At 39.0% G+C, this 12,660-nt stretch overlaps 1 protein-coding gene across 2 annotated transcripts in view; it reads right to left on the reverse strand.

The window, feature by feature from the left end:
- FRZB (frizzled related protein) overlaps positions 1 to 12,284 on the reverse strand; it is a 37,870-nt gene extending 25,586 nt beyond the window's left edge. For both annotated transcript variants that reach the window (XM_037850227.1, XM_037850226.1), the window contains exons 1-2: positions 11,262 to 12,284; positions 4,233 to 4,280 (exon numbers count right to left, since the gene is read on the reverse strand). In XM_037850227.1, the coding sequence (XP_037706155.1) occupies positions 4,233 to 4,280; positions 11,262 to 11,742 (529 nt within the window). In that variant the 5' untranslated portion in view covers positions 11,743 to 12,284. The remainder of the gene's footprint in view (positions 1 to 4,232; positions 4,281 to 11,261) is intronic.
- Between the last annotated feature and the right edge of the window lie 376 nt (positions 12,285 to 12,660).

Here is a 12,660-nt window from a genome sequence, read left to right on the forward strand (position 1 = left end):
TTATACTTATCATTATACTGTTTATTTTCTAATAAGATAAACAGTCTCCATCCTGTCTGTCCCACGGAATGCAGCATAAAACCTGAACGGAATGAATGAAGCAACAACATAAGAACACTGAAAAGTGAATAGTAGCAGGCAGATTGGGGAAGACCAGAACCATCAAACTGCTGACAAGTTTACCATTTTTTCCCTCTCATATCCCTGCTATTCTCAACCCAGCCCATAACCTGGAAGTGAGCATTGGTAAAGAAAGTACTCGAGGAGAAGCTCTCTAGTTTTGGATTAAGAAATGGGAAAAGGATCTCCTAACACTCCTTTCTCTTGCACCCCAACCCTCAAGCAGTCCTGGGACAGTGGTGGCAACAGCAGCTGCAGCAGCAGCAAGGGAGGCCCTTAGGAACTAAAACTATGAGGAAGGGGAACCTTCCTCTCTAATGAAAAGACTTGTGGTACCAAGCAAATGTGGAAAGCATGCTTTGCACTTTCGTTCTCTTTCTCTTTCCTCCTGCCACAAAACAGGAATAGTCACATTAAGTATATGGCAGAGTATGGTAAATAAAGCCCCAGCTTTCTGGCCCAAGGACCAAAAGGGGGAGACCCAGGGAACTGAAAAGCAGTGGAAAGATAACAGAGAGGGAGGAGTTTGGGAAAGCAATCCCATGAAGTTATTTATGAACTGCTGGGCTCATCCTTGATTTGGGCATGTGTAGATCTGGACTAAACAAAATAGCACAGACTTGGAAAACTGAACTATGGGATAGACTATTGCCCTGGTTTCAGACTGGTCACCACACATGAAAGATCTGAAAGACCCTGAAAAGGCTTTGGAAATGGAACCGATTAAAACCACAACCCACAAAAGGCTGGTTGGAATTCACAGCCTGAACCAAACTGAGTTGATTCCTGCTAAAACAAAAATATCAACACTCTCCACAGGATTTTCACTAAGACCCAAATCTGATGATATTCAAAATGACCAAGATGCAATTCAAAATTACTTAACATGCAAAGAACTAGGAAAATCTCAATTTGTATGGGAAAGGATAATCAGATGGTACAGATATTGAAATTTTTGGACAATGACTTTAAAGCAAGTATTATAAAAATGCTCCAACAAGTAAGGGTGAACACCCCTGAAATGAATGGAAAGTAGAAAATCTCAGCAAAGAAATAGGAAATATAAAGAAGAACAAAATGGAAATTTTTAAACTGAAAAATGCAAACTGAAATTTAAAAAAAAATCACTATATTGGCTCAATAGCAGAATGGAGATGACAGAGGAGTCAGAAAACTTGAAGATAGAACAATAGAGTTTGTCTAATCCGAATAATAGACATTAAAAAAAGGATTGGGAAAAAATGAACTGAGTCTCTAGTATTTGTAGGACAATATCAAAAGATCTGACATTCATATCATCAGAGTCTCAGATGCAGAAGAGTAAGTGTAATGCAAAAATAAATATTTGAAGAAATAATGGCTGAAAGCTTCCCAAGTTTGGCAAAAGACATAAACTTATAGACTCAAGAAGCTCAATTAACCCTGAACAAGATAAACCCAAAGAAATCAATGCCCAGATATTTCATAATCAAACTGCTAAAAATTAAAGATAAAAATTAAAGAAAAAACCAGGAAAGCAACCAGAGAAAACTGAGACATTACTTACAGGGGAACAATGATTTGAATTACTGAATATTTCCCATGAGGAATCATGGAGGTTAAAATTAAATGTAATAACATTTTTCAAGTCTTGAATGAACTGCCAATCCAGAATTCTACATCCAGTGATAATACCCTTCAGGAATGAATGTGAAATGGAGACATTTTCAGATGAAGCAACCTGAGAGAATTTATTGCAAAAAGATCTGCTTTAAAAGAAGTGCTAAAGGAATTTCTTCAGACAGAAGAGTAATGATACTAGAATGAAGCCTGGAACCTCAGGAATGAAGGAGAGCAATAGAAATTGTAAACATCTACGTAAATATAACATACTTTTCTTCTCCTCTTGAGTTGAATAAAACATAATTGATTTCATGAGGTTTTCAACATATATAAAAGCAATATATTCAAAACCCAAAAGAAGACACAAAATGGGAAATAGGAATGAAAAGAGAAGAAACAAACAGAAAATAAGTAGGATGGTAGGTGTAAATACAACCATTCCAATAATTACCATTAATGTAAATGGTTTAAACACCAATCAAAAGATAAAAACAGGAAGAATGGATGAAAAACAAAAACAACACAAAAATGACCCAGTTATAGATGTATACAAGGCATTTATTTAAAACAAAATATATGTATGCTAAAAGTAGAAAAATAGAAAACGATACACCTTGCAGACACTAATCCAAAGAAAGCTGGAGTAACTCTATTAAATGCCGACAAAATAGACTTTAGAGTAGAGAAAGTTACCAGAGATAAGAAGGAGATTACATAATGATAAAAGAACCAATTCACATAAAAAATTTTTAAAGGTGTTTGCACCAAACAACAGAACTTCAAAATATGTTAAGCAAAAAGCTGACAAAATTGAAAAGAAAAATAGAAAACTCCAAAATAATACTTGGAGATTTAAATACTCCTCTCTCAGTAATAAATAGATCTAGTAACAGAAAATCAGCAAGAATATAAAAGAATTGAATAACACTACCAACCAACTGAATCTATAGAACACTCCATCTAATACGCTTTTTTTTCTTCAAAGTACACACAGAACATTCACCAAGATGGAACTTATCCTAAACTTTAATAATTTAAAAGAATTTAAATCATACAAAATACATTCTCTGGCCATAAGGGATTATAATAGAAATTGGTAACAGGAAGATAACAGGAAGATCTACAAATACTTGGATATTAAACAGCACAATTCAAATAATCCATAAGTCAAAAAGCCAGTCTCAAGGGAAATTATAAAATATTTTGAAATGAAGAAAAAAAGGAAAACATAGCCTATAAAAATTTATGGAATACAGCTAAAGTCATTCTTAGAGGAATATTTATAGACTTAAATGCTTCTATTAGGGAAAGAAAAAAAGAGAGAGAAAGATCTTAAATGATAACCTAAGCTTCTTCCTCAATAAACTTAAAAAAAAAAAAAAGAGCAAAATAAATTCAAAGCAAGCAGAAGGAAAGAAATACTAAAGGTAAGATAGAAATCAATGAAATCAAAAACAGAAAAACAATAGAGAAAATTGATGAAACCAAAAAATAGCTTTTATATCAAAAATATATAAAGAACTCTTAGCATTCCGTAAAAAGACAACCCAGTTGAAAATGAGCAAAAGACTTGAACAGGCACTTCACCAAAGAGGATAAGGATGGCAAATAAGCACACTAAAAGATGTTCAATGTAATAAAGAAATCCAAAATAACCATAGAGAAATGCAAATTTAAACTCTGACGAGCTATCTCTAGATACCTATTAAAATGCCTTAAAAAACATGCTGAGAACACCAAGTGCCAGCAAGAATACAAAGCAACTGGGACTCTCTTAACGTTGCTAGTGCAAAATTGAGCAGATTTTTTTTTTATAAAGTTAAACACACACTTAACTTATAACCCATAAATCCCATTTTTAGGAGTTTACTCTAGAGAAATGAAAACTTGTGTTCACACAAAAACGTATACACAAATGTTTATACCACTCTATTCATGATTGCTGAAAACTGGAAACAACCCAAATGTACTTCAGTGGGTGAATGGATTAAAAAATGGCAATACATCCAAATAATGAAATACATAGCAATAAAAAGGTATGAACTGTTAATACAAGCAGCAACTCGATTAATCTCAAAGGTATTATGCTCAGTGAAAGAAACAAATCTCAAAAGGTTACATACTCTGTCATTCCATTTTTATGGCAATCTCAAAAAAACAAAACTATAGTGATAAAAAACAGATCAGTGGTTGCCAGGAATTAAGGATGGGGGCAGTTTGTGATTATAGAGGTATAGAGCTTTTTTTGGGGTGATGAAACTATTCTCTATGCTGAGTGTGGTAGTAGTTACATGAATCTATACATGTGTTAAAATTCATAGAACTGTGTACCAAAAGAAAAAGTCAATTTTACTAAATGTTAATTTTTAAAATAAAAATGTACAATTTTTAGAAGTTTACTTTAAAACTGTGGGGCACAAATTTTCCCCAAATAAGACTTGGGTATCTAGGTTACATTAAAGACTAAGTGGACCCACAAATAAAAATGAAGAAGATATTGATGTACTTACCACTGCTTGCCCCTCTACAGTTTCCATTACTAGAATCCATAGGAAAATCTGAAAGGAGGTATTAGAATAAAGAACCAGAACATGTTCGTTATTATATTATATCAAGCATTCCCATATAAAAATCTAATTTAGCCAAAAGTTGATTTGGATAAGAATCCAAGTGTTTCAAGGAAATAGATTCTTATTAGTGTCCTGAGCTTGGCATTCTATCATTTGTTGTTCGAAAAAGGATAAGATCAGTTCTTGTGTGAGTGAAAGGTGATACTCTTTTAAATCCTCATCACCTATACATAAAATTTCAGGATTTAATAAATAACTTTTTAAGTTTTGAGTTTCACAACATTTGTGAATTACGAGTGTCCTATCATAATAAAGCCCATGTACGTATTAGGCCCTCACCAAACACTTGTGACTTGACTAAAAAGAACAAAACGCACTTATTCAATAAAGAGATGAATCATGCTGTGCTGGCATCCATTTAAATCCTTAGTGTATAGGAAAACATTCAGTAAGTGTTCTTATGCCCTTTGTTAACTGCAAACTAAATAGTTCTTCTGCAGAAAAGAAACCACCATCCAAGGACTATTCAAGCCAATGCAATTAAAACACATGGCAATAATTAGAAAGTGCCATGAATCCTTTTCATGATCCCATAAATCCCAGGAAATGGGCCATAAAATGTTCTAGTTTAAAAAGCAGCCTCTAAAGAATGACGCTGAGTGCCACAGCAAAGCACCATGCTGACAGATGCCACACCTAGGTATATATTCTTATTGATACCCGCAGTAGGGGTGTCACGTCAGTACTTTTATTAAAAAGTTTTATATTAGTCTCAATATTTTATGCTAAAAGATTTCAATGCCTCTATCCTAATTGAAAATAGCAATCTTCCTCTGTCCTTTTTCTTCATAGGTTATATCATGAATAAATTAAACAAGGAGGGTTTAATACTGTTTTAGGACAATAACACCCCAAAATTGCAATTAATGAATTACCAGGTTTAGCAATCATCAGCTGGTACTTAAGAAGCTATATACAAGGAAAGATAGCAGCTACCATATAAATAAATAGATAAGCAGGCAAACATTTAATTCTAAACTATTTAGTTTGACTTTGTCATGAGCTATTAATTTAATGACCTTTATTCTTTTCAAAGATTTTATTTATGATAAATGTATCCAAGTATTAAAGTAATGTGTCAGTGGTCTTTCTATTCCTGAATAACTCGATTACCATGTGATAATACACATATGGTTTATACAAGAATGGTTTCCCTGTAAATGAAGAATTGATATTGATCCACATATAAAACAATCTTTTAGTGTTCAAAGGCTGAAATAAAAATTGAAAAATAAAATCCTTCTCTTGGAAAAAGAAAACCCCTCTGAAGAGCTGAGCTAAGGAGAGTGGTTTCCTTCCTTCCTTCCTTCTTCTTCACTGAAAAATGTTCCTACACTGTAAAAATGCATAGACGTCAATTGTGAGAATTTTAAGAAAACCAGAATGTTCTAATCATAAATAATCCAAAAACCTTCTTTTAGAAAGTTAAATTTAGAAAGTCCACCAACAAAACTATCCTAAATTAAAATAGTAAATATTATTAGAATGTTTTATACCCCCAACTATTTCTGATGGGGTCAGAGAGGTTTCTAGAAGAAGAATCTTAAAGGATTTGGAGAAGGTGGGGGGAGTTTTCCAGATAGAAAACAGCATGTGCAAATGTACACAGGTAGAGACTGTATACTCATTGAGGGAACTGCAAATCTTCCAGTGTGACGGATACAGAGAGCTGTATAGACAGAGATTAAATTAAGCTACAGAGAGGTAGGGAGAGGGGCAATCTTGACTGCAGAAGGCAGATACGGAAGGATTTTAAGCAACAGATTTGCATTTCAGAAATATCACCCTGTTGGGGTATGGAGGGGAACACTGGAGATAAGGAAGCCGATTATCATGCCTGACCAATATCATGTAAGGTCCCAACTAAGAAGTAGCATTAGAGATGGAGGGAAGCAGGAAAACGGATAGTGGGCGGTGGGGGTGGGGGGATAAATCCAACAGCATGTAGTAACTACTGAATGAAGGTAATAAGGAAAATGGTGGAATCAAGGCTGACTCCAGGCGTAGGCAACTAGAGTGTGGTGTTACCTCCTATCAACATAGAAAATACTAGAAAAAGAACAGGTGTGTGAAGGCGAGAAAGTGGAAACACTGAGTTAGCTCTGGGGCATGCTGAGACCAATGGGCTCAGGGTTAGATGTGAGAATCTGGAATGTACTTTCTCTGCTATTCAAAAGTGCCACAGAGCAGTAATCTCTTACCACCCAGGATCCACAGTCCAGGGCCGCCTTATATTCTTTTAAGCCGTATATAAACGGACTTTCAAAAATAAATGATAAAAAACTTTGTTCCTTTAAATGCAGTTCAACGGACAAAAGAGACAGATCTTCTAAAAAGTTAGGAGTCACCTCTTCTCTTAATGAAAGAAAGCATAGTGTGGAATAGGCTCAGGTTTGAATCCTGACTCTTTCTCTAATCAGCTTTATGAACAAGTCACTTAACGTCTCTATATGCCTCAGCTTTCCCTCCTCAAAATGGGAGTGATAGCACCTACCGGGTAGTTATTGTGAGAGCTAAATGAGCTAACATGCATAAAGCTCTTAGATCTGGGCCTAGCATGTGGTAAAGCATTGTTAGTTCTTATTCTGCTGCTGCTAATCCTGAGGATGGCCAAACGCCCTCTTGCCAATGATGATGGTATGAACACTTAAATCGTGCTTTACCGTTTACTAATCACCTCAAATGACTATTTTTCTTGTTCCTCACGATCCCCAGTTGATGTCAATGTGAAATGACTTGCTCAAGGTACAAAATTAATAGTAAATCTGAAATTCCAGTTAAGGGCCTATAACTCTAAAAATGTGGCTTTCTTTAAATTGAAGAAATGTAGCCACTCTTAATTATTGAAAGCTATATGTCTATATGGCTGGCTCTGAGTTCCCTCTTTCTAGATACCTAGTAGAAAAAAGAAAGGCTAATATAACTTAGTCACATTTTGCTATTCATAGCTATAACTATTTGAAAGTTTGGTGCAAAGGAGATATTAAAATAAGGTTTGGGGACTACATAGAGTCAAATGACCTATACTCCTAAGATTCCTTTACAACTGATAATCAAGTTAGCTGCCAATAAAATTAAATACCATAACACTCTGAGATACTCTGCCCTACTCCATCCAAAGTATCTTCCAATATTTTTCATGATGATGGATTCTTAGAATCATGTTTTCCCTCCAGTCTTAATCTAAAATTTCCATTTCTCCTTTGCATTCCACTTTCCTCCTCATATCACACTAAATAATTCTCCTTTCTTGGTATTTGGCCTCTCAAATATTCGTAGACCAGGGCTAAAGAAAAGACTGCCTGTTTCTCACAGAGTGGAGAAATGATTAAACAGCAGTTCGTGCCTGTGAAAGCTGGCGCAGCTCTGCCAGCTGAGAGAGCGCCTGGAGGATCAGCAGAGCAAGAGCTGAGGTGACAAGTTAACCCTGCCACGGAAACCAGCTATGACTGAGAAGTGATTATAAAGCCCTTGGCGTGGCCAACCGTGGTTGTTGTATAAATAGCTGTTAAATATCACACCAGAAATGTTCTTAAATACTTGATTTCTGGGTCTCTGAGGTAAACAAACTACTTGTAGTTAACAGGGGTAGATCAGCCTCCTCCCTTTTTTCCTTTTGCTCCCAAAGGTATTTGTTCTTGAGCCTGAGGTCCAGGTAAATTTGTATGAAATGAAATACAATCTTTATATATTCTGCAGAAATAATATTCGCTTTTCCTATTAGTTCCCAGAGTAAAGTTTCTTTCCCAGAGTTAAACTGATTAAAGTTCTAGGCTATATTTTTGCATTTACTAACATAACCATTCAATAAACCAAAGAAAGTCGATTTGATATAACAATAATAGTAAAATAGCAGCAACACTTTGTTAACAGCTGACTATGTACCAGCTACAGGATTCAATACTTTATATTTTATTTCAATCTTCACCATGCTCTTAGGATGTAGGTGGTATTGTTTGTCCCCATTTTACACACAAGAAAACTTTGGAAAAGAGACTTTTCCTATGATTAGACTTAATATGGGGCAGAATTTCTAAACTCAAACTCTGATATTAAAGATTTAACTAAATGTCTTAATTACCTGGCTGATTGACAACACTGAACTGAATTCTCAGATAATTATTTTAAAGCAGTTGTGCATACGGCCACAACCTAAGGTAAATATAAAATATATCAGAAGAATAAACAATGTGAATTCACTAGTAATGGACAGGATGTACCCTTTTCTCTATAAAAGTGTGTTTGCTCTAAGTATTCTGAAAGCAAAAAAGCAATTTGAAGCAATAAGCTATTTCAGTAAGACTTTGCTTTGTAAAATGTTCTAAGCTTGTTTGTGGTGTCATAATATACTATGGGGAAGCAGATCCATGTGAATGGTAGCATTTGAAAATCTTCTTGGCATTGAAGGATGTGCAAGGTGGTCCTGTTCAAGGAAACGTTTTTATATCTGGCCTGGAGAGATTCTAGTCATAAGACACAGGGACTCTGTTTATACCGGACAGTGAAAAAGAACCCTACTTAGTGAAGCATCTTCCCACTGAGCCATAGAGTATACCACATCTTACACCGGCCACATGTGGTCATTCCAAAGTAACTCCAGGTGTCTGACAGTTTGACTCAGCATAGACAATATAATTTTCAGCAAGCTGGCCCTGGAAGCCAGGGGACCCTTCTGGCTAGAATCTACCTCCCCACTCCTCACCCCCATCTCCCCTTCAGCTGCTTCTGCCACCACAGTCTCAGTTTCACGGTGGAGGTTATGGTAAAGGGCCGAGAGGAGGACCATCGTTGAATATGGTTCCAAATGCCACCTACCCCTACTTATTTTTCTAGCAAGGATGTTATCAGCAAGGAAAATGTTATGGCATTTTTAAGAAGCTCAGAAATTAGGTCCCATGGGCACACAGAACATTTCCATGTTTATCCTCCTGGAGCACTTCAGTGAGGCAATTGTGCTACATTTGGTCCACAGTGATCGGTAACTCAGGGGCACTTGGTGAAACTGCTTCTCATCAATATTGAATAGGATGGCTTTTGAGAGCCAGTAACTTTGCCAAACCTCACTCTTTCGGAGTCCATCTCTAAGAGAGGTTTAATAGTGTATCTTCTCCTTTAAGAGGAGGAATGCCTTTCCACGTGAGCCATTGCCACCTCATTCCCAGCCCGTGGCTTGAAAGGACCACCCGCATCTGACTGATTCTAAGTTCCTGCCAGACCAGGGTAGCAACTGCTTTGAGCTCTTCACAAGTCTGCAGTCTGTAGCTTCAATGACAACAGAGATTCAAGATTGCCCTTTGGCCCACTGATTCATAAGTACATTTCTTTCTGATTATTGTATACAACCAGCTCTTGGATCTTGATTAAAATCACAAAGAAAATAGATATAATCGAAGGGTGATAATCTAATTGAGGTGACCATCGGAAAATCCTTGAAATCTTTGTGTTTGGTTTTAGTTTTCCAATTATTTGTACAAATCCTTCCTTCTCCACTTATTTATTGAGTGAGCCAATGTGCACAGAAAGTAACAAAGTGGGTCCCCGATCTTTTCACATCGATTCCCTGAAAACCATAAATCATTATCTACAAATGGACTAAGGACATAAACTTAGGCTGAGCAAACAGAGACAGAGAAAGAAAAAGTTGATGCCTAAGAAATGAGCGGAATGGAGGCAACCAAGTCACCTCATCTGAATCCATCTGGGGAGGTATGAAAGCGGATGGCCCAAAGAATTGGGTTTATTTCTAAAGTATATGAAGTATGAAATTGGAGGCTTGGGTTAGTTGGTAGGAGTGGTGATATTGAGTTAGAATTAAATGGACCATAGTGAATTGGGTTTAGTGGAGTCTTAGGGCTATGAATATCATAATTAAACCAAATTCTAGTGGAAAAACAACATGTGATTGATTCCACTAAATGTAGAACTGCAATAAAAATTTATGAAAGGGAAAGATTGAAATGAATGTGCAGCTGATGCACATACAGAACAAGGGCACAAATAAGATATTAAAGACAAGTTATTTGTAGTGTATCAGAGTGGGATAAAGGTAAATTAGACTGTGTGGGGTAAAAAAGGAGGGATGAAATTAAAAATAACATTACATGGGTGCATGATGATAACAAGCCTTAAATATGACTCCTTTCATCCATATATCATTTACAAAATGACTTGAAGGCATGTAGGCACAGGAAAAGAGCCCAGCTATTTCCCTCCGCCAGCTCTGTGGCTGGAGCGAGTCACGGAAGCTAACTGGCAAAGCATAGCCACGTTTCACAGCTGTTTTCAGTCTGGAATGGAAGGATACTTATGTCATTGAAAGGAGGGGGAAATTTAAGGTGAAGGTAATTGCTCAAATTGGAATCTGAGCAAACATATACCACTAACATCTGTGGGTTGGAGTAAGGTTACTGAAATTATCTTGGCATTTTTAATGATTAGAAAAAAATGGGGCCTCAGTTTTCGGTTTTCTCCACACAATCTTAACAAGCAGCTAAAACACTGAAGAGAAAGAAACCTGTTGGCTGAGAATTCATAAGAATGGGAGAATGAGGCAAGAAAGCGTGGTGATTCTAAACAAATTAAGAAAGTAAGAAAACAGCATTCTATGCAAAACATGGTTACATCCACGTAGGGAAGGTGGAAAGTGAGGGGTCAGTGTCGGGTAGAAGTGTCATGTGAGTGGAATGAATGGAGTGATTTAGAAGACAAATCACCTATCAGAATAAAGGGCATTCACTTGGAAGGGTAATAAGGTGAGCTAAAAAGGGAATGGTGCTTGATGCAGCAGTGATTAAGGGAGAGATTAAGAGAAGTGACCAGAAGGAAAAAGAATTAGGAGGAAGGAAGGCGGGTAACAAGGTCTCCAAGAAGTAAAGTGGCTGGAAGGCAGGGGAGAGTATCAGTACTCACCGGCTCCGTCCGCGGTGACGATGGCCTCGGGAGAGATGCACACACCGCGGTCGTACACCGGCAGTTCCTCGCAGGCCAGGCTCTCCGGCCACGAGTGGCGATACTTGATGAGGATGGGCTCGCAGCCCTGCCGGGCCCGCTCGCACACAGACTTGCACGGCTTGATGGGCTCGTGCTGGAAGTCGATGGTGCAGATGGGCGCGTACATGGCACAGAGGAAGAAGAGCAGATCCGGGCTGCACTGGGTGCCTAGCAGACCTTCGAACTGCTCGATAGCCAGGATGGCGTTGGCCTGGGTGCTGTGGTGCAGGTGGTTGGGCATCTTGGTCATGTTCCAGGGCAAGGACTTGCAAAGGGGGATGCGGACGGGCTCACAGGCTGCAGCCCGGGCTCCGGGCACTCGGAGCAAGCAGAGCGCAGCCAGGACTAGCAGCCCGGTTCGTAGCAGCAGCAGCATCGCTCCCGCGCTGCCGCAGACCATGATCCCGGCAGGATGGGGCAGGGTGCAGCAGTTCCGTGGCCGTCTAGAGGCCCGCTCCGCCGTCTCCTCCTCTCCCCTTGAGGTGGACACAATGATCTGGTAGCTTCTCCTCCCCTCGCAATCCCACAGCTTCCTTGGATCAAATTCCCCCAATGGGGTCCCACGAGCTTCGCCCAGTTCCAGCCGCCGCCCCTCTACTACTGCTGCTGCCTCTCTGGCTGCTCTTTCCCAACGTCTAAGCCTTCTGGGACAGCCGCGTCTATTTATTTCTCTCTCTCTGGCAGCAGCGTCCGACTTCGCAGATTAATCAGAGGCGAGAGAAAAAAGAGGAAGCGAGGGAGAAATAAAAACAAAAGTAGAATTCATCCAAGAAAGTTGCAGCTCTGGGGTGTCACATTACTTAGATCACAAAATCACTAAAACAAGCGTTAAATTCTCCAAAGTGGGGAATGGGGAGCGGGAGGCGGGGGTGGACAGAAAAGGGACAAGGGGAAAGCCGAAAAAATTCTAACGCAGGGGACCAGGCAATATGAGTTTGCAAGTCCTGTAGGCTGGGGAAGAAGATCTAACTCTTGGTGTGAGCTCTGGCTGCAAGACCCTCGCAGGGAGGTGTTTGCCTCGGACCCTGCTGCTTTCCCACCTCGGGGCCCCAGAGGAAGCTCCGCCCCCGCCCGTGCTGTCCCAGGCCTCCAAAGCCTGCTCCTTTTCCCAGTAAGGGGGTGGAAGATTGGGGGAAAAGAGATCTGTGGGTTGGAGAAGTTGGGGAGCGGGGTCTTGAGAAGCCAGCGGCTGCGGTAACCCAAGGCAACGCCGACCCCGTTGGGGAGCCTGCCTCTTCCTCACCCCAAAACTGGGAGCCTTTCGTTGTCCTCCACTGGGGAACCCCCTTTTCCCAAATATGAGCCTCCAGACCCTCAC

Source organism: Choloepus didactylus, chromosome 9 (assembly GCF_015220235.1).
Source record: "Choloepus didactylus isolate mChoDid1 chromosome 9, mChoDid1.pri, whole genome shotgun sequence".
In the NCBI taxonomy this organism is placed as follows: domain Eukaryota; kingdom Metazoa; phylum Chordata; class Mammalia; order Pilosa; family Megalonychidae; genus Choloepus; species Choloepus didactylus.